Source organism: Trichosurus vulpecula, chromosome 9 (assembly GCF_011100635.1).
Source record: "Trichosurus vulpecula isolate mTriVul1 chromosome 9, mTriVul1.pri, whole genome shotgun sequence".
Taxonomy (NCBI): domain Eukaryota; kingdom Metazoa; phylum Chordata; class Mammalia; order Diprotodontia; family Phalangeridae; genus Trichosurus; species Trichosurus vulpecula.
Genome location: NC_050581.1, coordinates 15,408,414 through 15,435,424, shown reverse-complemented (window position 1 = coordinate 15,435,424; position 27,011 = coordinate 15,408,414). Strand labels below are relative to the sequence as shown.

Below are 27,011 nucleotides of genomic sequence, written 5' to 3'. Positions count from 1 at the left end.
AAACATTGCTTCCAGTTCTGCCCTCTGGGACCCATCAAAACAAGTCTGATCTCTTTTTTACATGACAGTTCCTCAAATACTTAAAGACATTTACTATGCCCCACCTAAATCTTTTCTCCAGGCTAAACACTCCCAGTTTCTTCTATATTCTGTCTTCTAGTACTATCAAAGTGAAAAGTAAACATTAAAATCTATTTAAATTCAAACAGAATACAAAACACTTGTATCCACTGGGGTACAGCCAAGATGGCAGAGTAGAAGCAGGGACCTGCTTGAGCTTTCCCCCCAAACTCTTAAAAATACCTGTAAAAATGACTCTAAATAAATTCTAGAGCAGCAGAAGCCACAATGTAACAGAATGAAACAGATTTCCAGCCCAAGACAATCTGGAAGGCCAACAGGAAGGGTCCATTGCACCAGGCTCAGAATGGAGCACAGCCCAGTGTGAGCTGTGCCAGCACAGATGTGGCAGGAGCAGACTTTAGGGGACTGAATCACTGGCAGCTGCAGCAGTTTCCAGACTTCTCAACCCACAAACACCAAAGACAGCTTCAAAGGTCAGTGGGAAAGCTCTCTCATCTGGGTGAGAGAGGAGCGTCAAGCCACACCCCCAGCCCTAGTGCAGTGGCAGCTACCACTGCCGCAGCAGTGGTTACTTCTGGAGTTCTCAGCCTACAAACGGTGGGGGAATCCACAGGGCAATCTGGGTCGCAGTCCTGGGTGGCAAGCCTGAGGTGAGGAGGAGTGCTGGTGTGGTGGAGCTGGTGGTACCTGTGGAGAGGGAGCCCTCCTCACAGTTCCAGGGCAGAAAAGAGTGCTTATGGTTGTTCACAGACCAGAGCACTGGCTGGGAGAGTTCTTTTGGTCATACCACTTTGGAGGAACTGAGAATTTATAGGTCCCTAGAGATATCTCTGAAAACAGTTGCACAAAACCTTGAAACTTGGGGAAGTATACCTTCCATTTAACAAAGAGCTGAAAAGTCAAATAATTGGCCAGGGAAATGAGCAAACAGGGAATAAAATAAGACTATAGAAGGTTACTTTCTTAGTGAAAAGGTATTTTCTTATGTCCTTGGTGGCAAGGAAGATTAAAGCATACAACTGGATGAAGATCAAAGCATACAACTGGAGCAAGATGGTATGTGAAGGCTCCTATACCCAAAGCCTCCAAGAAAAAATTTGAAATGTTCTCAGGCCATGGAAGACCTCAGAAAGGATCTCAATCAAGTAAGAGAAATAGAGGAAAAATTTGGATGAGAAACGAGAGCAATACCAGAAAATCATGAAAAATGAGTCAACAGCTTGCTAAAGGAGACCCAAAAAATGCTGAAGAAAATAATATCTTTAAAAATAGACTAACCCAAATGGCAAAGGAGGTCCAAAAAGCCAATGAGAAGAAGAATGCCTTAAAAAGCAGAATCAACTAAATGGAAAAGGAGGTCCAAAAGCTCACTGAAGAAAATAATTCCTTAAAAATTAGATTCGAGCAAATGGAACCTAATGACTGTATAAGAAATAAAGAAATTATAAAACAAAACCAAAAGAATGAAAACAAAAATGAAGACAATATGAAATATCTCATTGGGAAAACAACTGACCTGCAAAACAGATCCAGGAGAGATCATTTAAAAATTATTGGTCTGCCTGAAAACCATGAAAACCAAAAAAAAAAAAAAGAAAAGAAAAAAAAAAGAGCCTAGCCATCATCTTTCAAGAAATTATCAAGGAAAACTGCATTGATATTCTAGAACCAGAGGGCAAAATAGAAGTGGAAAGAATCCAAAGATCATCTCCTGAAAGAGATCCCAAAAGGAAAACTCCTAGGAATATTGTAGCCAAATTCCAGAGTTCCCAGGTCAAGGAGAAAATATTGCAAGCAGCTAGAAAGAAACAATTCAAGTACTGTGAAAACACAATCAGGATAACATAAGATTTAGCTATTTGTACACTAAGGGATTGAAGGGCTTGGAACATGATATTCCAGGGGTCAAAGGAGGTAGGATTAAAACCAAGAATCACCTACCCAGCAAAACCGAGTATAATACTTCAGGGAGAAAAATGGAATTTCGATGAAATAGAGGACTTCCAAGTATTCTTGCTGAAAAATAGAAATACAAGAATCAAGAGAAGCATGAAAAGGGAAACAGGAAAGAGAAGCCATAAGGGACTTATTAAAGTTGAACTGTTAACATTCCTATATGGAAAGATGATATTTGTAACTCATTAGACCTTTCTCAGTATTAGGTTAGTTGCGGGGAATACACACACACACACACACACACATATATATATATATATATATATATATATGTGTGTGTGTGTGTGTATATGTATGTGTGTATGTGTATGTGTACATATATAGTATGTGTATATATGTATAGATATGTATATGTGTATGTACTTATGTCTGTATATACGTACATATGTATATGTCTGTGTATATGTCTATGTGTATGTATATGTGTAGATATGTATATGTGTGTTATGTATGTATGTATGTACATATATACAGAGGGTACAAGGTGAGCTGAATATGAAGGAATGATACCTAAAAAATAAAAGTAAGTGTTGAGAAGAATGTCCTGGAAGAAAGAGAAAGTAGAATGTAGTAATTCATCTCACATAAAAGAGGCAAGAAAGAGCTTTTACAATGGAGGGAAAGAGGTAGGAGGTGAGAGGGAATAAGTGAGCCTTACTCTCATTGAATTTGGCTTAAGAGGGAATAACATACTTAATTGAGTATGGAAATCTGTCTTACCTTGCAGGAAAGCAGGGGGGAAGGGGATAAGAAAGGGGGAATAATAGAAGGGATGGCAGATTGGGAGAAGGGGTAATCAGAAGCAAACACTTTTGGGGGGGGCAGCTCAAGGGAGAGAATGGAATAAATAGAAAGAAGGACAGGATAGAGGGGAATGTGGAAGTCTTTCACAACAGACTGTTATGGAAGTGATTTGCATGGCTACACATGTATGACCTATATCGAATAGCTTGTTTTCTCAATGAGGGTGGGTGGGGAGGGAGGAAGGGAAAGAATGTGGAACTCAAAGCTTTAAAAAAAATTAACATTAAAAATTGTTTTTGTGTGCAACTGGGAAATATGATATACAGGAAATGGTGTATAGAAATCTATCTTGCCCTACAAGAAAATAGAGGAGAGGGTGACGGAAGAAGGTGAGGTTGATAGAAGGGAGGGCAAATTGGGGGAAGGAGTTGTCAGGGTGCATGCTGTCCTGGGGTGGGGGGAAGGGAGAGATGGGGAGAAAATTTGGAATCTTGTGGAAGTGAATGTTGAGAACTGAAGATAAATAAATTATATATGAAGTCTTAAGAGGAAAAGAGAAATACACAAATAAAAAACAAACAAACATCTCCTCTGGCCTGCCATTCTGCCTGAAATTTCAGCCATTAGTCACTTCAGTGTTACTTTCAGGTAGAAACATTGAGGGCTCCTGTTAAGGTGCAAATATGCTAGGGTAGGATGAGTAACACATTAAGTTGTTGTCTAGCATTGACAACTTGGCAAAAATTAGTGTATCTAGTTAGAGTCAGAAAATGGACTGGCCTCAGAGTCAGGTCACCTGGGTTCTAATTCTATCTCTTTCATTAATTAACTTTGTGACTTTGGGCAAATCATTTGACCTTGCTGGGCTGCCTACGTTACACATTGATAACATGAAGTAGATGGATTGGATGGTTTTTAAAGTCCTTTCCAATCCTAACCTCTGCATTTCTGTAATTAGCAAGTTACCTAAGGGATCATGCAGAATGGGACGTAGGATGGATAAGTTTTGATAGCGAAGCTGGAGGAAGGAAGAAAGGATCTGTAACATATACTTAAATGTGGTATCTCAGGAGAGATACTGAGCAGCCAGGGAGTACTAATCAGTCATTAAATACCTAGAGGTTGGAAAAAGGGGAGATGGAATGCCATAAAAATAAACTTTGGGTACTTTACACTTTAGCCTAGGGCCTGCCCTGCAGGGAGATACTCAGTGAAATCAAAGGGGTAGCTTTACAGGTCTGCTCAAAATTGGGAAGCTTTATCTCCAGAGACATAGAAGACCTCATCTTCTTTTTGCTGAGCCGTCTGTCACTGTCAGAGAATTGTACTGGTATTACTGCCAGAAATGGGGAAAATAAGAAAGGGAAAAAGAAAGACAGGCTGAGCTATGATTAATAACCTTCCAAGGATTCTGACAATGTGAAGGAAAAGGAATCCATCCTTTCTTTGTTTCCAAAACTGCCATTACAATAGCAACTGCAGGCCCCTCTGGATCTCATGAAGGATGTGTGACAAGTTGATCTAACTCTGAAAGAGTCAGAAACTGGAACTGCAACAAAGAGATGACTTTAAGCTGGGCTGGAGAGGGACTCAACAGTTAAGGCTCCCAGAATAATGTTAAGAGTGTTCGTTTCTGGGTCTTGAATGTTGGCAATGGTGTTGGAGTTTCCCTCTAGAGTTGCAGTAGACTTCTTTCCTTTTAACCAATAGGTGAGCAGTGTTCCTTTCCCCTAGGAAAACAACAAGAGATTTTTAATTAGGGAAGTAGTAGCTACTCTGTCAGAAAGTTGAGCACAGAAAATGATGGACTCATAAAGTTATGGGACATGACACCACACATCTTTAAGCATGTTCTAGGGAACTCTGAAGACCCAAGGGAATGGGCACTCCCATCAAGATTTGTCTTTAATTGGCTTTCAGGGTCCCAATGGAGTGCACTTCCTGCTCTCTGGGCAAGGATGTTTTTAGTGGGCAAGAAGCCAAAGTTACTGTCTAATGAGGTAAGGTTGCCAGCATACAGACATAGAGGCCCTGATTGTCAGCCAATCACATAGGTAGGACATAATAGGGAAGAGAGTGAATGAACTTTACCCCCACTGACATAAGGGTCCTTCCATGTGAGCTAAAAGAAGCATGAATGAGGAGCTTTATAGCACTTATATCTGTCCCTAAGGACAGTCACTAAGCAGGCAGAGATCATAAATGGGGAAATTTTGCTATTCCAGCAACCAAGGATCAGTAACTCTCACAATGTACAAGTCAATTCTTAAGGTCACAATCTAGATCAACTGAATCTTTAGACATCACTTTAATGCAAACTGCAGCAGAAGGGAGGGTCTATGCAGAAGTTCTTATTCCAAAGTCAGTGACCTTGGTTGGGTTTTTTTTTTAACCTTTTGATAATGGTATTCCAATATAGTTGCTTTCCTTTGTAATCCTCTGTCTTTTATTTAACGGAGCAGGGGTCCTTAGGCTTGATCAGACTGCCAAAATTGTCCATAACACAAAAAGGTGAAGACTCCTTGCTCTGTGGTTTCCTTGTATATGCTGACTAGTTTACATACATAAAGTTCATTGCTACACATCTCAATGGAGTGAAAGAGGAATTTTCACACAGATGAAAGGACAAAAATGAATTTTAGAAGTGTCAGAGGAATTGACTGCTTATCTTCCACATCTCTGAAAAATATGAGGGTACAACATAGTCAAGGGGAGAAAGCACTGGCTTTGTTGTCAGAGTTCAAATCCCACCATTGGCACTTCCAGTGTAACCTTGAGCAAGTCACTTAATTCCTCTGTGTCTCAGTATCCTCATGTATAAAATGAGTATATTGAACTTGATGGCCTCTGAGGTCTCTTCCATATACCATAGTATTGCCTTAGGGAAAAAAATCCCTATTATTGTCAGGTTCTATAAATAAATGACACAGTGGATAGAGTGATGGGTCTGAAGTCAGGAGGACTTGAGTTTAAATGCAGTCTCGGATAGTTCTTAGCTGTATGACCCTGGGCAAGTTACTTAATCTCTGATTCAGTTTCCTCAACTATAAAATGAGGATAATAATAGCACCTACCTTCCAGGATTGATGTGAGGCTCAAATCAAATATTTAAAAAGCACTTAGCACAATGCCTGGCATACATTATACATTTAGTAAATCCTTCCTTCCTTCCTTCCTTCCTTCCTTCCTTCCTTCCTTCCTTCCTTCCTTCTTTCATTCCTTCCTTCCTTCTTTCATTCCTTTCACAGAAACACCCCTGAGAAGTATTTGGACAGTATCTACTAAGAACTGAACATCTATATACATTTTGTACTTTTTTTTAGCATGTTATGGAGAATACTGCTGGGTAGACGAAATAGAGTAAATAGAAATTGATTTAAATATTTCCTGTGATATTGATGAGCTGAATGACACTGGACAAGTTACTTAACCTCTGTGGGTCTTGGTTAACTCCTTAATAAATTGATGAAATAGGGCTGTACTAGATGACCTTTAAGATTGCTTACAGCTCTAAATCTCTAATTCCATGGGATCCAAAGTTATTTCTTGTTCATGTATACAAGATTCCCTAGAATGTAAACTCCATGAGAAAAAGAACTATTTTTATGGTTTTTAAAAATTGTATCCCCAGCTGCTTAGCACAGCCTGGCACATTGTAAATGTTAATAACTGCTTGTTGATGGACTGTCTCCAACACAATGGCACGTAGGTTCACTGCTCAACACTCACCTCTGCCCCTAGCTAACTTCCACCAAGCAATGGCCCCTCCAGGCAGTTATAGACTGACACACAAAGGCAAAATTCATTGCTCCCCTCCCCAGTATCTATTATTCCTCACACCTGGATCCCCATTTTACCCCCAGCCTCTTGGCTCCTGCAGATTCCATGCTATAGAGGGCCAGCTCTGAGAAAGTCCATTCTGGGATATAGATACAGGCCAGGTTTTCCTAGAAGCCTGTTCTTGCCCTTGGGCTGATAACTGAGCACATGGGCTCTCCAAACCCCACCTCGGCACACATGTGCTGCTCAGAATGAAGGGTCTCCAAGCCTTCTTGGTACACGCATGCTCTCTCCCAAGCTCCCACGTCACCACGTGCTAAACACCACCTGTGGGCTATTAACACAATGTTATTTACAGCAAAAGGGAAACAAAGCACAAAGAAGTCACGCAATGCAAATATTTTCACATGTGAACTTGTTGATCTGCTTGCCTAAAAAAGTATATAAACCCTGTCCCTCAGTTTAATAAATGGAGCTGTCCTATACTCTTCTGCCTGGCCCGTGTATTCTTTTCACTTTCCGTGGCATCCTTTTCACTCTCTGGTGGCCTGGCCCCACACCCGGTGGTGGCAAGTGGTAGCACCATGCTACTGGACAGAGGCCAATGAAGTTCCTCACTTTTCTTTCTTCATTCCTTTCCTTCTTTCTTTTTAGGGTGGGAAATAATGCTCAGAATGAACAGGCATGGATGGGTTGCAATCTGAATTGCAAATCTTACTACATTATCTTTTCTTCTCCCAAACCCACCCTTCTGAACTCCATTTCCATCATCTTTGAGGTCATCTACTTCCTGGCTCTTCAATCAACTGAAGCTGCTTTCTTCACAATTACTAATGAGCTTTAATTGTCAAATCTGATGATATTTTTAGTCCTTATTCTTCTTGCACTCTATTCAGCATCTGACACTCTGGGCTACCTTCTCCTCTTAAATATTCTCTGCCCTGTGGATTGATGAAAACCTTGTGTATCAATTATAAAAACTTTTATGTCTTCATATTTTAAAAAAATTTAAAACATAATTTTCTAACCCATTTAAAAATCTTCCAAATGATGTGTTTCAGTGGGTTTTGAACCCATTTATTAAAAAATATAGAAATGTAATATTTTCCAATTAGTTTGCAATAGGAGTCAATTGGCATCAGGGAAGATGGAAAAATAACCAAACTTCAACAAAGCTTTTGCATAACTGGCAGATGAGACTGAAAAATGAGTACCACAATTTAGTAACCACAGTCAGTGATGAATTTCTGTCATTTGGATTACATACCTTTCTGAGCTATCTTTTTCAACTGTGACAACCATTCAAATCAAATAATAAATAAACTAAACTTCAAACCAGACCTTTGAACCACTGTACCACAAAATGTTAAACCATGCTTTTCGAAAATAATGAAGCATATTCACATTGCTCTCACCAAAAAAAAAATATCATTTTAATATCTCGTGAGAACAAAAAGGTGCTATTAAAATAAAATATTTTTAAAACTTTATTTTACATTTGTACCATTATTTTTGTAAATTTTATAATGGAAATAGTTATGAGCACAGTCAAAAATACGTAATATATATGTATTACGTATTATATATAGATATGTATGTACAGATATATATGTGCACATACATATGCATGTATATGTTGTTTGTTCATTCTCAGAGTGGACCATGACATCTAGGTAAAAGAGACCATTCTCTGCCTCATTTCTGACCTAGCCTTAGTTACTGAATGGGCATTGCCTCAGTCACACTGGTCAAATGGAGACCTATTAAAAACAATAGCTTAAAAAGGCCAAGATCTCCCACTACATCCAGGGCCATACACGCACACACACACACACACTGAATGTACATGATCCCTTTGGAAACAGAAAGAGAAAATGCTAGATGATAAATAAATCCTGGAAGGAAGACATGTCTTTTATGTGCCAGTGCAACAATTAACACAAAGATTTAGTAGGAAGACTTTAAAAAAGATATGAGGAAGGCATTGTTGAAGTTTGGTCAAGTTTTACATCTTTGTTCTCATTAATTCCACTGCTAAATGGAACCTTCCAAGTGGCTTGAAACTTCCAAATTACTAGGGGAAACAATGGACTATGTCTCATTTTCTTGGCCCTTCAAGAAAACCTGCCCTTTTGGCACCAGATACATTCGCCTGAGTGGTCTGCTCTTGATTGCCTATGGATATTGGGGACAAAGAAAGAATGGAGAGGTGAAATTACCCATTAACACCACAATGTGTTTAGCCATTCTCTCAACTAAACCCTATTAATCCTTTACTAGTTCTACTACAAGCAACGGAGATAAGTTTTCTGAATTTCATTTCCATGCCTTCTTACTCTCTAAATACAAATCTTTTAAGACGTTCCTGTTGCAAATTTTTAAGAAAAACATTTAAGACTAGGATAGTGGCTAAAGTTAGGCAGAGGAGACAAAGAAATGAAAACAAAGAGATTCTCATTTCTACAGGCAAAAACCAGATAATATGTCTTTGAATAAATGAGGAGACTCTATGCAGGCTTTTTTTCCCTAAGTGGGAAAAAAAAGGGGATTTATTTCCCATAATGTGGAATAACAGCACTTTAAGTACAACTTACACTATATCTTTAGGTTATAATAGTGTGTACTTGAAGCACTTTGTGCTTCAAAAACTCAGTTTTGCAGAGGCAGACAAGAAAAAGTAGCAAATAGGTAAGGAGAAGTGGTATGTACAGGCCAGGAAATGTACTTTCCTGAGATGGGAAACAACTGAACTTGAACTTCCATGACAATTGGCACAGAAAACTGGGGACAGAGTTCTTAAATAAATTACTCTTCTCTATATGGTCCATAGACCAGCCAAACTACCATTCTTACTATTCCTCAAAGTCCATCTCTAGTCTCTATGTATTTTCACTGACTGAATACAAAAATAGTATATCTATATGTGTATGTGTATGTGTGTCTGTCCGTCTGTCTGTATGTATGTATGTGTATATATGTATAAATATGTGAACAAAATAAGTTTTGTACATATATGTGTGTGAAAATATATTTTATATAAATATATAATTTCATTTTATTTTAAATATAAATATATATTTATGTAAACATTTAAATATGTTTATATTATGATTTATATGACTATATAATATTATACACACTTATTTTTGTGATGAATAGATAAATTTTATATTAAATATAGAATATATGCATATTTATATTAAATATCAATCTACAAATTTAGTTTATATTAAAGATAAACATGAAAATATTTTATATCAAATATAAACCTATGGATATGTTTTATATTAAACATAATCTATGACCATATTTTATATTTTTGCAACCACAAAATATATTGTGTGTATGTATGTATATACTCAGTATGGCATTCAGTATTCACATATATGTATATTCCTATATATTTAAAAATGTTTATCATTTACATATTAATATATTATGTAATCATATAATGTAGTGTGTTATATTACTACCTGATATATAAATACTCTGTTGTATATAATATATTACTTTATAATATATTGCTATGTGATATTACATGCATATGTGTGTGTATATGTATGTATATATATGTGTGTGTATATATATATATATATATATATTCTGTTATAGTCTTTTAAATGTATATAGGGGTGGGGGTCATGCAGATGTCTTAACTGGATCAATCAGAGACATGACCAAGATGTGAACAAAATCTTTGAATCACCCCACACCACTTAAAGTAACTATCTTAATCAGGTGAGAATACCTCTATTGAATCAATCAACCAATTAATCAAGGGCATTACACTAAGTGTCCTTGAAAGCCTTGGGATGGAATGAAGTGAAGCTATATGGGAGGCTTGTTGATAACGGCTAAAGAAACTCAGCCATGTCCTGTGGCCTTTGTATAAATGAGCAGACTACTTAGGAATCCAGATGATTTGAAATCCCCTAGAGCAAATTGATTGCTAGGGGGATTAGTAGAGCCCCTGTCTACTTTCCCTCCTCTTCCCTTGACTAGAGGAAAACTCTTATCTAGGAAGATAAGAAAATGTGGAATCCTAGCATCTGGATCCAATGACAAACTAGACAAGTAGAGGAAAGGTAGCTTCAAGGACTCTAGAAAGGACCCAGAAAAAAAGTTACAACTTACCTAAAAGGAGTATCTTGTAGACTTCAGCAAAATCAATTTTAGGAGTTGTGAGTTACTCTTTGTCATGTGTTCCAAGCCTGAGCCCACTCTCCCCCAGATTCTGTATATACTCATGAGAGAGTACATCACAGACATGGATGGGGAGGGGCACAAGGTAAGTTTTGTATCGATGATTCTTACTATGCCATCTTAGTAAGTATCCCTAAGTAAAAGCTAATTAAGTCTGACTGACTAATTGACATTAACAAATAGACATTGGGTAAAGAATACCAGTGCAAGTTTTGTGAGCTATATAGCATTGGAAAAACACTCTCCAGTCCCTTAGGGTTAACCCTAGACATTCGGAGAGCATAACAGGATTCTCACTTTGGGGACCCATCCTGCCAGTGTGAAGGGAGTGTTGGGGTAGTAGTTCCAGAGAATGTGCTACATATCATGTTGTCTCCACCAGCAGAATGTAAGCTACTTGAGAGTGGAGATGATTTCAGTCTTCCTATTTGTATCCCCAGCAACCAGCAAAGTGCATGACACACAATTTTAATTGATTGATCTAGAAGAAGTTACTCAAAGTCATCAGACGTCCTCTGTAGAATGAGGGAGATGAATCGAATGATCTCTAAGGTTCCATCTAGCTCTTATAAATAATTAGGTGGCTTCTCAAGAAGTAGATAATGACATGTTTATTATTAACATATAATAAATATAATAGGCTGCCATCTTTTCAAAGCCTTCAAACTGTATAAAAGAGTTACAGCTCAAAGTCAATGCCTTAAATCAATGGTATACACTTGTAATGTTAATGAAATAAGAAGATCTTCCCCATCCATTAATAGGCCTATGTGACCTGCTTTGAGCTCTGGCCCAGATCACAGCTGTGATACATCCTGGGTCACAGAGCTGTGGTGTTAATGAAATAAAAGATATCCCCCCACCACAACCACCACCATTTAATAGGCCTCAGGTGGAACTAGTTAAGGGAAGTTTGATTAGGGGAGGCTTGTTTGCAGGCCAGCCCACACCCTTTTGCTAACTAGGTCTGAAGCCGTAGGGCCCTAGGAAGTGTATAAATACCCTGAGGGTAGCCATTGAACTGAGAGAGAGAAAGAAGAGAGAGAGAGAGAGAGAAAGAGAGAAAGAGAGAGAGAGAGAGAGAGAGAGAGAGAGAGAGAGAACTGGAAGGGCTGAAAGAGAGAGAGAGGACTGCAGAGACACAGAGATGAAGAACTGGAAGAGACAGAGAGAGAGAGAGACAGAGAGAGAGAGAGACAGAGAGAGAGAGAGAAAACAAACTAGAAGGGCTAAGAGAGAGATGAAGAGATGCAAAGATGGAGAAAGAAAGAACTGCAAGGGCTTTCAGAGCTGTAAGCTCTCAGAACTTCGGGAGGAGAGGACGCAGGCAAGCAGACAGGAATTTGGGAGTGAGTGTTTATGGGAAGGCCCTAGCAGAGGGGAAGGCTACAGGATGGCTTTACTCCTTGCTGCAATATTATGTTTTAATTTCCTTGCTTTGCAGTGGACATTTAAGCCCACATTGAAGTGGACTTACTGGTTTTGGGATAAAATTGATGCTATGCCAAATTGGAATTATTGGTTTGGGGACTTGATCCTCTGGTGTCTGAATAAATATTTTACTTCTTTTGCCTTCTACATAGAGAGTCTCTCATATTTTGTGATTCTGAATGATACAGACATATTCATGTTCACTTTCAATATCATGAATCTTGCCTCACTGATATATTTGACTGTGAGGATGGAATCTCAGGATATAAAATCTCTATTTAGAGGTAGAAAGATTTTAGAGAAAGAGATGAATATCCCAGGATAGGAGAATTTATCTTATTCCTCCTTAGCAAGGGAATAGGCTAAAGGTGCTGGACTCTGTGAAAGTGGGTAACAGAAGCTACAGAGGGGAGACCCTAGAGATTTGGAAAGTTGTTTGTGAGAGATTAAAATTAAGCCAGGGGAGAAATGCCAACAGCACTGTCTAGGTGAGGCTAGATATTATCGGCTTACTGTCTAATACATGAAAGAATGAACCTACTGTTAAGAGAGAGAAATGGGAATATTTCTATGCCACAGCAAGATGGGAACTCTCAGGCAGCAGAAGGACAGGTTGTTGTTCAGGAATCTACTGACTTGAATGAGGATTGTGCTGTTAATGTGGCTGGGAGAAAGAGGAAACCAAGGATGTCAAAAGTGTATTTCAGTTCAACCAAGGTCAGGTTTAACTGCCCCTCTTGTTGCCATAGTGACAGGGGAAGATAGTCGGGAGAGAATGAAACAATGTTAGAAGCTGTGGCATGAAATGTTACTATGTTGCATGATGCTCCTCACAAAGAAAATATTGTTAGATTCTTAGACAGAAGCGTGCCCCATACTGTGAAGGAAGAAGGAAACCCAAAATGATAATTCAGTTGGTAGGTAGATTCTGGAAGATTCAGATGCAGATGACTGACTACTTAAGCTGGACATCACCCTCTGTCCACAACTGTGACATGTCATCCTTGGACCGGGTGTCAATTGAGTTCTGGATGCCAACTTACTAAAGAAGTGACCTCTCGAATAGAACTCTTGAGCTCTTGGGGCAGGTACAGCTCTACATCCAATTTCAGGAGGAAGAAGCTATATAGGATGAGACCTTCGCCCCTTACCCCCAAATTTTGAGCCCCATTTGTTTGAGGGGGCAGTGATAACATTGTTTTGTATACCTATTTTGTGTTATCCTTGTTATACTTTTATGGTATTATTGACACCAGTTATACCAAAATTGACATTGACTTATATAATGGATACAAAAGCTCTAGGCACTGAAGAGTGAGCCATGTGGCTCTGGTAATGTGATGTTATATTATGTATTTTGTAAATGTGAAGCTCATGATGTGTTTATTTTGTGGGGATTTTGTTGTACTTAAGAAATGTTAATACCTATTCAGACACAAGTTGCCTATATAATAAATGTGAACGATCTTGGGGCTGAAAGTCATGTTAATGTGATTAAAGATGTCATTTAATAGGCCTCAGGTGGAGCTAGTTAAGGAAAGCTTGATTAGGGGAGGCTTGTTTGTAGGCAGGCCCACACTTTTTTATTAACTAGGTATGAAGCCTGAGGCCCACACCCTTTTGCTGATTAGGTGTGAAGTCCTAGGGCCCTAAGAAGGGTATATATACCCTCGGGGTAGCCATTAAGCTCAGAGAGAGAGACAACTGGAAGGGCTGAGAGAGAGGAGTGCAGAGACACAGAGATGGAGAACAGAGAGAGAGAGAGAGAACTAGAAGGGCTAAGAAAGAGAGATGGAGAAATGCAGAGATGGAGAGAGAGAGACAACTGCAAGGGCTCTGAGAACTGCAAGGGCTTTCAGAATTGTAAGCTCTCAGAACTTTGGGAGGAGAGGATGCAGGCAAGCAGACAGTTAGGATTTGGGAGTGAGTGTTTATGGGAAGGCCATAGCAGAGGGGAAGGCTATAGGATGGCTTGACTCCTTGCTGCAATATTGTGTTTTAATTTCCTTGCTATTACATTGAAATGGACTTACTGCTAACTCAACAACAGGTTTGCGGCCTGTAGGTTACCCTCAATCTGGTTTAGCTCGTTTGCCCGTACAGTTTACCAGTATGTGGCTACTGTACCTGTTACAACTTCTTGGAACCACAGGTGAGAAGTGAATGCCAGGTGGAAACCCAAGATGAATAAGCAGCCTAGAAAAAGGCTCCATAGGCCCTCACACCAGAGGATGGTCCTCCCTGAATACTCATACACCCCTAGAACTCAGTATATAAACCCTGGAAATGGGTCACTCATACCTTTGCTTGTTGACTCCATTCTGGAAGCTGTATTCACAATGTCTCCAAATAAACAGTATCAGGGCATTTTGGTTCCAACAACTCCAGCAACCACTGGTCCTAGTGAAAAAAATCCAAACATTGGAAAAATGTAAAAATAACAGCCAAGTTTGAATAAAGCCAAAGAAAATACATCCTTGGATACTATCTTTGAAGCTTTGATGCATCATTATTCTCTGTTCCCTAACGAATGCAAAATGATCAGGGTTTGAAATTAAAATGAAAATTCTTACAGGTGTTGCACATTAAGATGAGAAGATTAAGAGATTCTGCCAGGGTAATTTTGATTCCACATTACCCATTTAATCATGGGACTAGAAAAATACGCTGTGAGAAGAGAGAAAAAGAGGATGAGAAGGAAAAACTCAAAGTATTATAAGTTAGAACAGTGACCTCAAAGTCCTCAGATTGTGGCTGTGCAAAAATGTCCTATTCAGAGAGGCAGAGTCTGGCTGTGCATTCCTCAGAACAATGGGAACCACAGCAAGATACAGGGCCAACATAGCACCTGGGCATCAGTGCTCAGGTGATTATAAAGGATGTGTAATATAAAATATTCCAATGAGGCCTTTCAGGGATGTAGTAGAGGAGTGGAACTAACCAACTAAGGATTATGCAAAGAAAAGGGGCAAGCTAAAGCCTGAAACCTGCTATGGACAACCACTAGACTGAATCAAAAGCCAGGGAAAGAGGCTGAGGAATGAGGTAGGATCTAATACCAGCAACCTTGTCCAAATAAGCAGACAACATTAAATGGCACTTAGATTTCAGTGGGAAATACAGAGGGTCACTTTACTCTGATGCACACCACACATCCAATGAGTTGCAAAGTTGTATAATTTCTCCTTTGATTTAGCAATATCACCAGTAAGCCTTTAACCCAAAGAAATCAAGGAAAGAGGAAAAAGGTCCTACACAAGGATATGTGTAGAGACATGGATATATAGATATTTGTTGCTATCAGCCAGTTGTAATCTGTGCTTGCTAGTTGTAAGCCTTCTGAAAACTCACATTGAATGTTGGAGTCAATGTTTTTAGCATTGGGATAAGTAAAATGAATGAATGAAAAAAACATTTATTCAGTTGTAATTATGTGCAAAGCTCCCTAATAAATGCATATTAGTGCTAATTAGATACAAAGCACTTTGATAAGTGGTGAGAATACAAATAGAAAAGTAAGACTGTCCCTGCCAAGGGACAGTGGAGTTTGCTCCAACTCTGAGTAGATTGTTCAATTTTCAGGGTGAGTTTTTACACTTCAGAAATTGACAAATACTTAAGTCAGGGCTTGATTTACTATTTTGCTGACTGTCTAGTTAATAAAATGTTAATGTTAATAAAATATTAATAAAGTATATTAAACTTAAAAGTGGGTTATGTGTAGATTTTTCTTCCCATTAAGCCAAGTGTCAAACATTTACCAGCACACCCCCTTGGTCTCTGCTCTCAAGTTCACATTCTAATAAGGATAGACAACACATACAGGGGGTTTCCACTGTGAGTCAGATGGAAAGACTGGGGATCCTTAAGGTACAGTTGCAAGGCATATGGTAACCTATCTTCCATTAATAAGTTTCTGATGTTGAAGAATTTGATGGTGCCAAAAACTCTCTGGCTTTATGAACTTTCTTTTCTGGTTCTTCAATAGCTGTGGTTGCTGAGGTGGTAGTGGCTATAGCACCTATTAATTGCTGGCTGTTGAGGGTATGGGGATAGTGCAGAGTTACCCTTCTGGATGATGCCTATACTGGCCAGATTGAAAGCAGATTTAGTGGTCTGATGTGGTGTGGAAGGGAAGAGTGCTGCTGTTCCCTGGGTTGGGCTTATCTGCTCATCAGATGTAGTTGGTTAGCAGTTAGTGGTGGCAGTGAAAATGGTGGGCCCTTTCTCCATGAACATTGTCTCTCTCTTTAAATGGGGATAAGGGACTGGAACCTTGTTATCTCAAGCAGCTTTGCCAAATTCCCTAAGTTTAAAGGAATTTTAGGGAAGTAAGGGAGATTCAAGGTCCTGCTCAGGTTGTATGTTATTCTGGGGAGCTCTCCAAAGGGATTCAAAGGCCTAAGAAAACCCTTTAAAAATCATAAGGGCTCTGAACCTGATCAGACTTGGAGGACAACTCGTGCATTAGTTGCAAGATTTCAAAACCCAATTGCTTATATGCTATTATTGCTCTCCCTAATGTTAGCCAAGGTAGCATACTTCTAGGGGAGAAGTTGTATTTTTAAGGAGGGGGTCCAGGCTAGCCATGTCTTCAGTCCTCTCCAGGTGTTACCCCTGACTCTCTAAATCTTTTTCTATATTGTCTGAAACCTCTTCACCCTTGGACATCACACATAGCCTCTTTCTGATTGACTGGCTCCTCCCAGAACGTCGATTTTAAGAAGGAGGCCCAAGTCAGGCATGTTTCCATTCTCCACATCTAAATCTCCCAAACCATCTTTATTATGCTTTCATATCCATAACCTTTGCTTTTCAACTCCTTTTTTGTACTGTCTTCTCCATCAGAATGTAACTTCCTTGATGTCATGGACTGTCTTTCTGCTTTGTATTTTATTCCTGCCACTGAGCACATTGCCTAGGACATAGTACCCACATAGTACATACTTAATCAATGCTTCTTTACTAGATGACTTGTTTTTAAAAAATGTTTCCTAAATCAAAGGTTTCTTTAAGATACTTAGCACAGTGCCTGGCATACATCAGTCACTATATAAATACTTATTCCAAATGTAGGAAAAAAATTACACATTTATTTCAGTTATTGTTATCATTATTTCAATAATTGTCTTCCTTTGTGCTCCTATCAAATGAGATATTTGTTTTATTTTAAAAATAAGCAGTGCCTGGCATACATCAGGCACTATATAAATACTTATTCCCTTTCCTATGTGTGTTATTTTGTGACATTTAAAACATTCTTCTGAAGGGGCCATAGGCTTCACTAGACTGCCAAAAGGGTCCAAGAAACATAGAAAAGTTAAGAATTCTTGCCTTTCTTTAAATGCATGGACACAATTTGAAAAGCATCCATGCTTCTGGATTCTAACAAGGAGATATTGTGCTATTCTGTTGTTCATAGAGAGCCCAATGTCATAATCACACAGTTTCAGAATTGAAAGGGGACCTGAGTCACCATTTGATTTACCCTTACCCAAACAACAATCACTTTTCTGCTATGTCTGACTATTGGTCATCTATTCTTTGATAGAAAGAACTCTAATGAAGGGGAACTCACTAATGTCCAAGGCAGTCCATTCTACTTTTGGACAACTTTAATTATTAGACCATTTAGTCTAGTCAGAACTCAAAGGAAGAAGTCATCAAAACAGAGCTTGACCCTCAGAAGGATATTGAGTCTTGGCATCCTCTTACAATATGAATTTTAAGTTGCAATTAGAAAATAGCCTGCTGACTTCCAGGAGCCAAGATGTCAGAATAAGCGTAAGCAGTGGAGCCAGCAGAAAGATGGTATTCAACAGTTTTTTAGCTCATGAGGTTAGGGGGATTAACAGGAAAGGTCTTTCTTGCTGTGGCTGATTGGGACCAGTACAGGATAGGACGTGTCCCAGCAAGCCAGCAGCAAGCCTCACCTGAGCAAATCAGTAGGACATCCTGAGCCCCCTGGTGGTGGAGCAGACAAGGGCAGACAGGGGAACTGGCAGACACCAGCATGGAGAGCCACCACTTGCACAGCTGAAAAGTGTCCACCAGTGGCTGAGCCTGCCCATGTTCTAGAGCAGCCCCAGGTAAGGAGGTAACCTCCAGTGATAAGATCACCTCCACCCCATGAGCTTCAGTGTAACCCTAGGGAAACACAGTAAAACCCCACCTGGCATTGGCACACACCAGCCACCATCACCAGCTCCAAATCAACACCAGGTAAGTTACAGCTTCTACAGCCTCCAGCTGCCAGAACCTGAGACCCAGCACACAAAGCCAATAACCAGGGCCTTAGCCACCAGCACAAGATGTGTGGGACAGTGTCCCCTGTGCCCTAGAAGCAGACATCAACTTTAAAAGCCAGGAAAAATGTAAACACCATCAGCAAAAAGTAACATAGAAAAACAAAGACTATAGATTCTTATTATGGGGACAGGGAAGATCAAAACACAAATTCAGAAGAAGACAGCATTGTCACTATCTGAAACCCATATCTGAAACCTCCAAAAGGAATATGAATTGGTCTCAAGCCCAAAAAATGTCTTCTTGGAAGAGCTCAAGAAGTATTTTAAAAGTCAAATTAGAGAGGTAGAAGAAAAATTGAACAATTCCTTAAGAAGTATAATTGACAAAATGGAAAGGAAAAGTACAGTGAAAAAAACAACTCCTTAAAAACCAGAATTGGGCAAATGGAAAAGGATGTACAAAAGCTAACTGAAGAAAATAATCTGTTAAAAATTAGAGTTGGACAAGTGGAAGCTAATGACTCTAATGAGACATCAAGAATCAGTCAAAAAAATCAAAAGAATGAAAAAACAGAGGAAAAAAATACCTCATTGGAAAAACAACTGACCTGGAAAATAGATCCAGGAGAGATAATTAAAGAATTATTGGTCTACCTGAAAGCTATGATGTAAAAAAGAGCCTGGACAGCATCTTCCAGGAAATCATCAAGGAAAAGTGTCCCAAGTTTCTAGAACCAGAAGGTAAAATAGTCATTGAAAGACTCCACAAATCACCTCCTAAAAGAGATCCCAAACTGAAAAAACCAAGGAATGTTATAGCCAAATCCTAGAATAATCAGGTCAAGGAGAAAATGCTGCAAGTAGCCAGAAAGACACAATTCAAATGGAACCACAGTCAGGATCACACAGAACTTTGCAGCTTCAGTATTAAGAGATAGATGGGCTTGGAATATGATATTCCATAAAGCAAAGGATCTTGGATTACAACCAAGGATCAACTACCCAGCAAAATTTAGCATAATCTTTCAGGCAAGGAGATGGACATTCAATGAAATAGGGGACTTCCAGACCTTCTTGATAAAAAGACAAGAGCTCAACTGAAAATTTATCTTCAAACACAAAACTCAAGAGAGTTTATCAAAACTGAAATTAAGAAAACTATTGAACTAATAAATAAGATTAAGACCTAGTCTTGTGAAAAAAAAGAAAGAAAACCTTTGGTTAATTTGATTAAAAAAAGGAAAAAACCAAATTACCAATATCAAAAATGAAAAGGGTGAATTCATCAACAATGAAGAGGAAATTAAAACAATAAATAGGAACTAGTTTGCCCAAGAAAAATTAATTCCAGTACTATTTAGACTATTTGGGGAAAAGGTGAAGAAACAGTTTTAGCAATTTTTTTTTAATAATACAAATATGTTACTGATACCTAAACTCAAAAGAGTCAAAACAGAGAAAGAAAATTATAGACCAATTTCAATAACAAATATAGATGCAAAAATTTTAAATAAAATATTAGCAAAAAGCTTATAGCAACTTAGCATGAGAATAATACACTATGACCCAGTAGGATTTATATCAGGAATGCAGGGCTGGTTCAATAGTAGGAAAACTATAAGCATAATTGATCCTATCAACAACAAAACTAACAGAAGCCATATGATTATCTCAATAAATGCAGAAAAAGCTTTTGACAAAATACAACACCCATTCCTATTAAAAAAGAGAACAGAAGAATAAATGGAACCTTCCTTAAAATGACAAGTAGATCTACCTAAAACCATCAGCAAGCATTATATGTAATGGGAACAAGCTTTTCCAATAAGATCAAAGGTGAAACAAGGATGTCCATTATGTAGCACCAATGCAATACTCATAGCACCTAGAGTGGCTATGAATATGCTGGCATAGTTCTGAATTGGAAAATATAACAGACTCTTTTCATTGAAGGCAGAATCAAAATATTTATTCCAACACTAGAAAGCCAAATGCCCAAACCAGAAAGCCAAATCTATCACAGAAACAAAGAAATCAATACACATTAGCAATGCAGGGGGCACTTCGATCCCAAAGCCTTCCTTCTGTGAGGCCTTCCCACAAATCAACACCCTCAAGAAAAATTATTTCCTGGTTCTCACTCATGCTGGCTGTTGCTCTGTGTCTCTCTTTCTTCCAGCTCTGAATTTGCTCTGTCTCGCTTCCTCTCAGTTCTGCTCCATGCTTCCTGCTCCAACCCTTCCTCCTCCACCCATTCAGCAAGCTCCTCCCACCGGACACTCATGTGACTCAGGCTTCCATGTGACTTGGACAGGTCACATGGATCTATTAATGGATGGGAAGATCTTCAAACTGTATTAACAATACATTAACAATCCACATTAATACCACTGTTATTCAGTATGGTATTTGAAATATTAGCGTTAGCAATAAGAAAAGAAAAGAAATTGAAGGAATTAGAATAAGCAAAGAAGAAACTAAGCTATCATTCTTTGCAGATGATATGATGATATACTTAGAGAACCCTAGAGAATCAAGTAAAAAGCTGCCTGAAATAATAAACAACTTTAGCAAAGTTGCAAGATATAAAATAAACCCACAAAAATCATCGGTATTTCGTAACAAAGCCCAACAGCAAGAGATAGAAAGAAAAATTCCACTTAAAGTTATGTAGTAGCAATTTAGATTTGAAGATCTTTCCCACCCATTAATAGGCCATGTGACCTGCTTATATCACAGGAAGCCTGAGTCACATGTGGTGGGAGGTGTTTCCTGAGAGGAAAAGGAAGTTATGTCACAGGAAATGCTGAGAGAGAGAGAGAGAGAGAGAGAGAGAGAGAGAGAGAGAGAGCTGTTATGGTCGCTAATGATCATCATGATAGTTAGAGCTGAGGTAACAAAGTCAACCTCTGATAGCTGAACAGACTGTGATAACCATACTGTGAGTTTGTTTTTGGGAAGACTCCAGCAGGGGGTCAGAGAGGTTTTGTGATGGTGAGGCTCCATGTTGTGATATTATGTATCAAATGCTTTGCCGCTGTGATGGATTGGGTAGATGGCTTACGGGATATGGTTCTCTGGTGTCTGAATAAATAGTTTACTTCTCCCTTCTATGTGGAGAGTCTCATAAATTTTTCAATGCAGAACCACATAGGCATTTTGACAATTATCATCTACATCATTATTATTGCCTTACTGATACAAATTACTGTAGACATTATGAAATATATGGGAATCGACCTGCCAAAATAAACCCAGGAACCATATGGACAGAATTACAGAAGACTTTTCACACAAATAAAGTTAGATCTAAATACCTGGAAAAACATCAGTTGCCCATGAGTAGGGCAAGCTAATATAATAAAAATGACTTCTAGAGTCTTCTTGACTCTAAGGCCAATGCCCTCCCTACTATTCCATATTGCTTCAACAGTCAGAAGGCCTAGCTGTATGACCTTAAGCAAATGAATCAACTTCCATGCACTTTGGTTTCCTCATTTGTTTTGACCAATTAACAGCTTTGTTACGAAGTTCAAAGGAGAAACTGAAAGCATTTTACAAATGATATCACAACTATAACGATGTAAGGTAATACTTGCGTTTCTAGCCAGAATTAGTAAATGATTCATTGAACTGACACCATAAAAGCCACGTCTATTGAGCGTCGAATGATTTAAATTATATCAGAGAATCCTTGAAAGGTAAAAGGATGAGTGGGAACCTAGGGTACAGATTCACCCCCACCAAAACAAAAAGCAAATACTACAATGACAGGAAAATAAAAATTGAAAGAACCCACAACAAGAGAGTTGTTACAGAAAAAAAAAACTCCTGAAAACCATTTCACTACTCCTTCATTCCTGATATTCCTGCACCTGACTCCCCCTGCCACCACAGACCAAGGCTTCACTGGCCCGCAGTAGCCTCAAGATCCTTGTAGGTGGCCACAATTTTAGTCAACAACTTTTGCAGTTGGCTTCTTGGCGGCATCCCAGGGTGTACCCACCTCCCAATATGGGTTGAGGCTCATGAATCAGACCAGCCCTTAAGTTCAAGGGGAAAGAAAGAAAGTAGCCATAGGAAAATATAGCACAGTGGATAGCGTGCCAGGCCCAGAGTCAACAAGAACTGAGTTCAAATCTGGCCCGAGAGTTACTAGCTATGTAACTCTGGGCAAATCACAAAACCCTGTTTGCCTCAGTTTCCTCATATGTAAAATAAGAAGGAAATAGCAAACCGCTCCATTATCTTTGCCAAGAAAACCCCAGAGTCACAAAGAGTCAGACACAACTAACAAACAATTCAACAACAACAATAATTAGTGTGAGCCTGGTTACAAATTAGATACAGCGGAAAGAACATTGGCTCTGGAGACAGAAATCCTGGCTTCAAACACCTTCTCTGAGGCTCACTACCTACGTGACCTTGGGTGAGTCATTTAATCTCCATGGGTCTCAGTTACCTTCTCTGTTGCATGAAAGCATCGGATTGAAAGGACTCTGAGTTTCTCTCCAGGTCTACATTCATGATTCTTTGACCAGGAAATAGGCAGCCACCCAAAGGAGGGAGAAAAAGGTGAAGAGGACCGCTTGCAAAGGCATCTCAAAGTTTTCCCTAATTAATGGCCTAGGGTAGCATCTTGCAATTTGTTCTGATCACCACTCAAGATATGGCTAAGGAACTGAAGAAAAGCACAGAAAAGAAAGTGAAAACCAGAGAATGGGGACTGGGAAAAATGGAAAAGAAATCCAATTTCAGTGGCCTCTCAAAGAACTCTCAATAGCAGTGTACCCAAGGATTGCTCCAGTGGTCTGAGAGAACATAGTATAGGCAGGAGGGCTTGGGGGAGGGGCACAACATATTAAACATAGATCAAATTTATCCAGAATGATAGGGAAAGTAAGAAGCACCTATGGAGCAAAGATCAGCAGAATGACTAATGAAATTATGTAGAAAGCTTGCTTGAGGTTAAGAAATGAGCAAAAAATTAAAGGACAGCTACATCAAGTACTTTGACACAAAGGAAATTGAATTAATAATTCCTTGAGGGAAGGGGTTTTTTAGTTTCCAATTAGTTTTTAGCTTATTTTTCCATGGTTCTTTATTAAAAATGATTCTTATTGCATCATGATCTGAAAAAGATGCTTCGACTACTTCTGCTTTTCTGCACTGGATTGTGAGGTTTTTATGCCCTAGTACATGGTCAATTTTTGAGTATGTGCCATGTACCACTGAGGAGAAAGTATATTCCTTTTTATCCCCATTCAGTTTTCTCCAGAGGTCTATCACATCTGCCTTTTCTAAAATTCTGTTTACCTCCTTAACTTTTTACTTATTTATTTTGATTATATTTGATATATTATTTGATTATATTTATTTATCAAGTTCAGAAAGGGGGAGGTTGAGGTCTCCCAATATTATAGTTTTGCTGTCTATTTCTTCCTGTAACTCCCTTAACCTCTCCTCTAAGAATTTGTATGCCTTACCACTTGGTGCATATATGTTAAGCAATGATATTGCTTCATTGTTTATGGTGCCTTTTAGCAGGATATAATGTCCTTCCTTATCTCTTTTAATTAAATCTATCTTTACTTTTGCTTTGCCTGAGATTAGGATTGCTACACCTGCTTTTTCTACTTTAGCTGAGACACAATATATTTTACTCCAGCCTTTTACCTTTACCCTATGTGTATCCCCCTGTTTCAAATGCGTTTCTTGTAAACAGCATATTGTAGGATTATGGTTTTTAATCCATTCTGCTATCTGCTTCTGTTTTGTGAGAATGTTCATCCCCTTCACATTCAGAGTTATGATTTCTATCTGTCTTTTTCTCCATCCTAATTCCCCCTGTTTATGCTTTTATTTCTCCCTTTCCCCTTCTCCTCCTCAACAACGTTTTGCTTTTGACTGCCGCCTTCCTCAGTTTCCCCTCCCTCTTTATTCCCCTCCCTTATCTTACCGTTTCCCACTTGCTACTTCTCCTCTGCCTTCTGACCACCCCCCTCCCTTTTTTCCCCCCTTCTCCTCCTACTTCCTGCAGGACAAGTTAGATTTCTAAACTTATCAGGGTATGGTATTCCCTTCTTGAACTAGATCCGATGACAGTATAGCTCAAATACTGCTCTTCTCCCTCCCTTCTTTCCCTCTACTATAATATGTTTTTGTGCACTTCATTTGGTGTAATTTACCCTTTTCTACTACCTCCTTACCGCTTCTCTCATAGCCCTCCCTTTATATCTCTTACTTATATTTTATATCTTTATATCAGTTAATTTATACAGGCATTCACAACCTATGTATATCCCTTTCAATTGAAATTTTCAATTTCTTAATAGCTGTGCCATTCTCAAGACTAACTTATATATGTATATATATATATAACATACATACGATGATATAATCCCACATAGAGATGTAAACAACCTGCCCTTATTGGTTAATAAGGTTTGTGGTGTTTTCCCCCTGGTTACCTTTTTATGTCTCTCTTGAGTTTTGTATTTGGAGATCAAATTTTCCATTGAGTTCTGGCCTTTTCATCAGGAAGGTCTGGAATTCCCTTATTTCATTGAATGTCCATCGCCTTGCCTGAAAAATTATGCTTAGTTTTGCTGGGTAGTTGATCCTTGGTTGTAGTCCCAGTTCCTTTGCCTTTCGGAATATCATATTCCAATTTCTCCTGTCTTTTAATGTGGAAGCTGAGAGATCCTGCGTGATCCTGACTATAGTTCCACGATATTTGAATTGCTTCTTTTTGGCTACTTGCAGTATTTTCTCCTTGAGTTTATAGTTCTGAAATTTGGCTATAATATTTCTTGGTGTTTTCAGTTTGGGATCTCTTTCAGGGGGTGATCGGTGAATTCTTCCAATGACTATTTTGCCCTCTTGTTCTAGGACCTCTGGGCAGTTGTCTTTGATAATTTCTTCGAAGATACTGTCAAGGCTCCATCGTGGATTTCTGGTAGACCAATAACTCTTAAATTGTCTCTCCTGGATCTATTTTCCAGGTCAGTTGTTTTCCCAATCAGGTATTTCACATTTTTTTCCTATGTTTTCATTCTTAACGTTTTGCTTTACTACTTCTTGGTGCCTCACAGATTCGTTAGCTTACATTTGCTCAACTCTAATTTTTAATGAGTTAGTGTTTTCATTTTGCTTTTGAGTCTCCTTTTCCAATTGGTTGATTTTACCTCTCAGGGTGTCATTTTCTCTCTTTAGATTCTGTATCTCTGTAGCCATTTCACCAATCTTATTCTTTAGGGACTTGATTTCATCTTCTTTTAGCTCCCTAATTTGATTTTTAAAATCCTCCTTTAGCTCTTCCAGCAATGCTTCTTGGGCTGGAGACCAGTTCACATTACCTTTTGAGGTATCAGACACGCCTATAGTGTCATTGCTGTCCTCTTCCATATTGGTATTTTGATCCTGCCTGTCTCCATAAAAAGAATCCATTGTCCTCGGTTTTTTTGTATTCTTCTTCATGTTTGTTGTTTTGCCTTTTCCTGGCATTACAACAAATTTCTGCCTATGGGGCTCAGGTCTCTCTGTTCCAGCTTTCTTATTCTGGGGATTGTGAGTCTAGAATTATAACCTTCAGTTTCCTGAGGTGTGGGGGAGGAGTCTGGCTCCCTGGCATCTCACTCCCTATGGGTGCTCTCCAGCACTTGCTTTTCAGCAATGGTCTCAGCTGTTTGTTGTTTGAGCTGATCTCTGGCACTTCCCCTGGGGGAGCAAGATTATGTCTGGGCTCCTGGTGTCAACCCCTGCCGACTCTGCCCCTCTGGGACTAATGAGCTTCTACTATTTGTCCTGTGAAGCCCCACTACTTTCTCCTCTGTTCCAGCTTTCTTTTTTTCCCCCAAGGAATTCTCTGGGTGAGGGGGGGAGGGATAGGAGCCGTTTACCTGGACATTATGTATCCCGGAAGTTCAAGAAGCCGAGTTTCTGGGCTGCAAGCAGCAGGAGTTGGTATTTCACGGCCGGTGGCATTGCGCTGCCTCTCCTCACTTCCACAGACTGCTGTCCTGTGTTGGGAGTCCTGGGGATCTTCACCGATTTCGTGCGCCCAGCTTTCTCCCAGCCCGTCTCCCACGTGGATTTCCCGGCCGGCCGACTCCGCCTTGGTCTGGAGCACCTCCGCACGCCCCACACCGAGCACTCTCCGAGCCCACAGATTCGTGCCCTCGGCCTCTCAGACTCTCCCTGCTCGGACAACATTGATTTTTTTAAACCTATGAAACCAAGGGGCTTTGGAATTAAGAGGGGCAGAAGCAGGAGTTTATAGTAAAATAAATTTCTTCATATGTTTATAAGCCAGAGTAGAGGTTCAGGGATATTTGTTTAATAAATGAAATGTATTGTGTATTTCTATTAATTTCTGATGAAATATCATTACATGTGCTTTGATTACTTTAGAATCTGGGTAGAGAATTATGGAAGATATGAACCAGTAGCAGGTAGAGAGGGGTGCGGGGGGGGGGGGGAGCCTGCAGTATTGAAGCTACATGTGGCCTTCTAGGTCCTCAAGTGCAGCCCTTGACTAAGTCCAGAATGTGAAGTTTGGATTCA

The 27,011-nt window shown here is 39.2% G+C and overlaps 1 protein-coding gene across 1 annotated transcript in view; it reads right to left on the bottom strand.

Annotated features, from left to right (window-relative positions):
- Positions 1-4,352: 4,352 nt before the first annotated feature.
- The window catches only part of LOC118831168 (receptor-type guanylate cyclase gcy-1-like), a 139,876-nt gene continuing 117,217 nt past the window's right edge, over positions 4,353-27,011 (bottom strand). Inside the window, 4 exon segments of the mRNA XM_036738341.1 lie at positions 4,353-4,514; positions 6,750-6,898; positions 18,132-18,345; positions 26,595-26,674. Of these exon segments, the coding sequence (XP_036594236.1) occupies positions 4,353-4,514; positions 6,750-6,898; positions 18,132-18,345; positions 26,595-26,674 (605 nt within the window).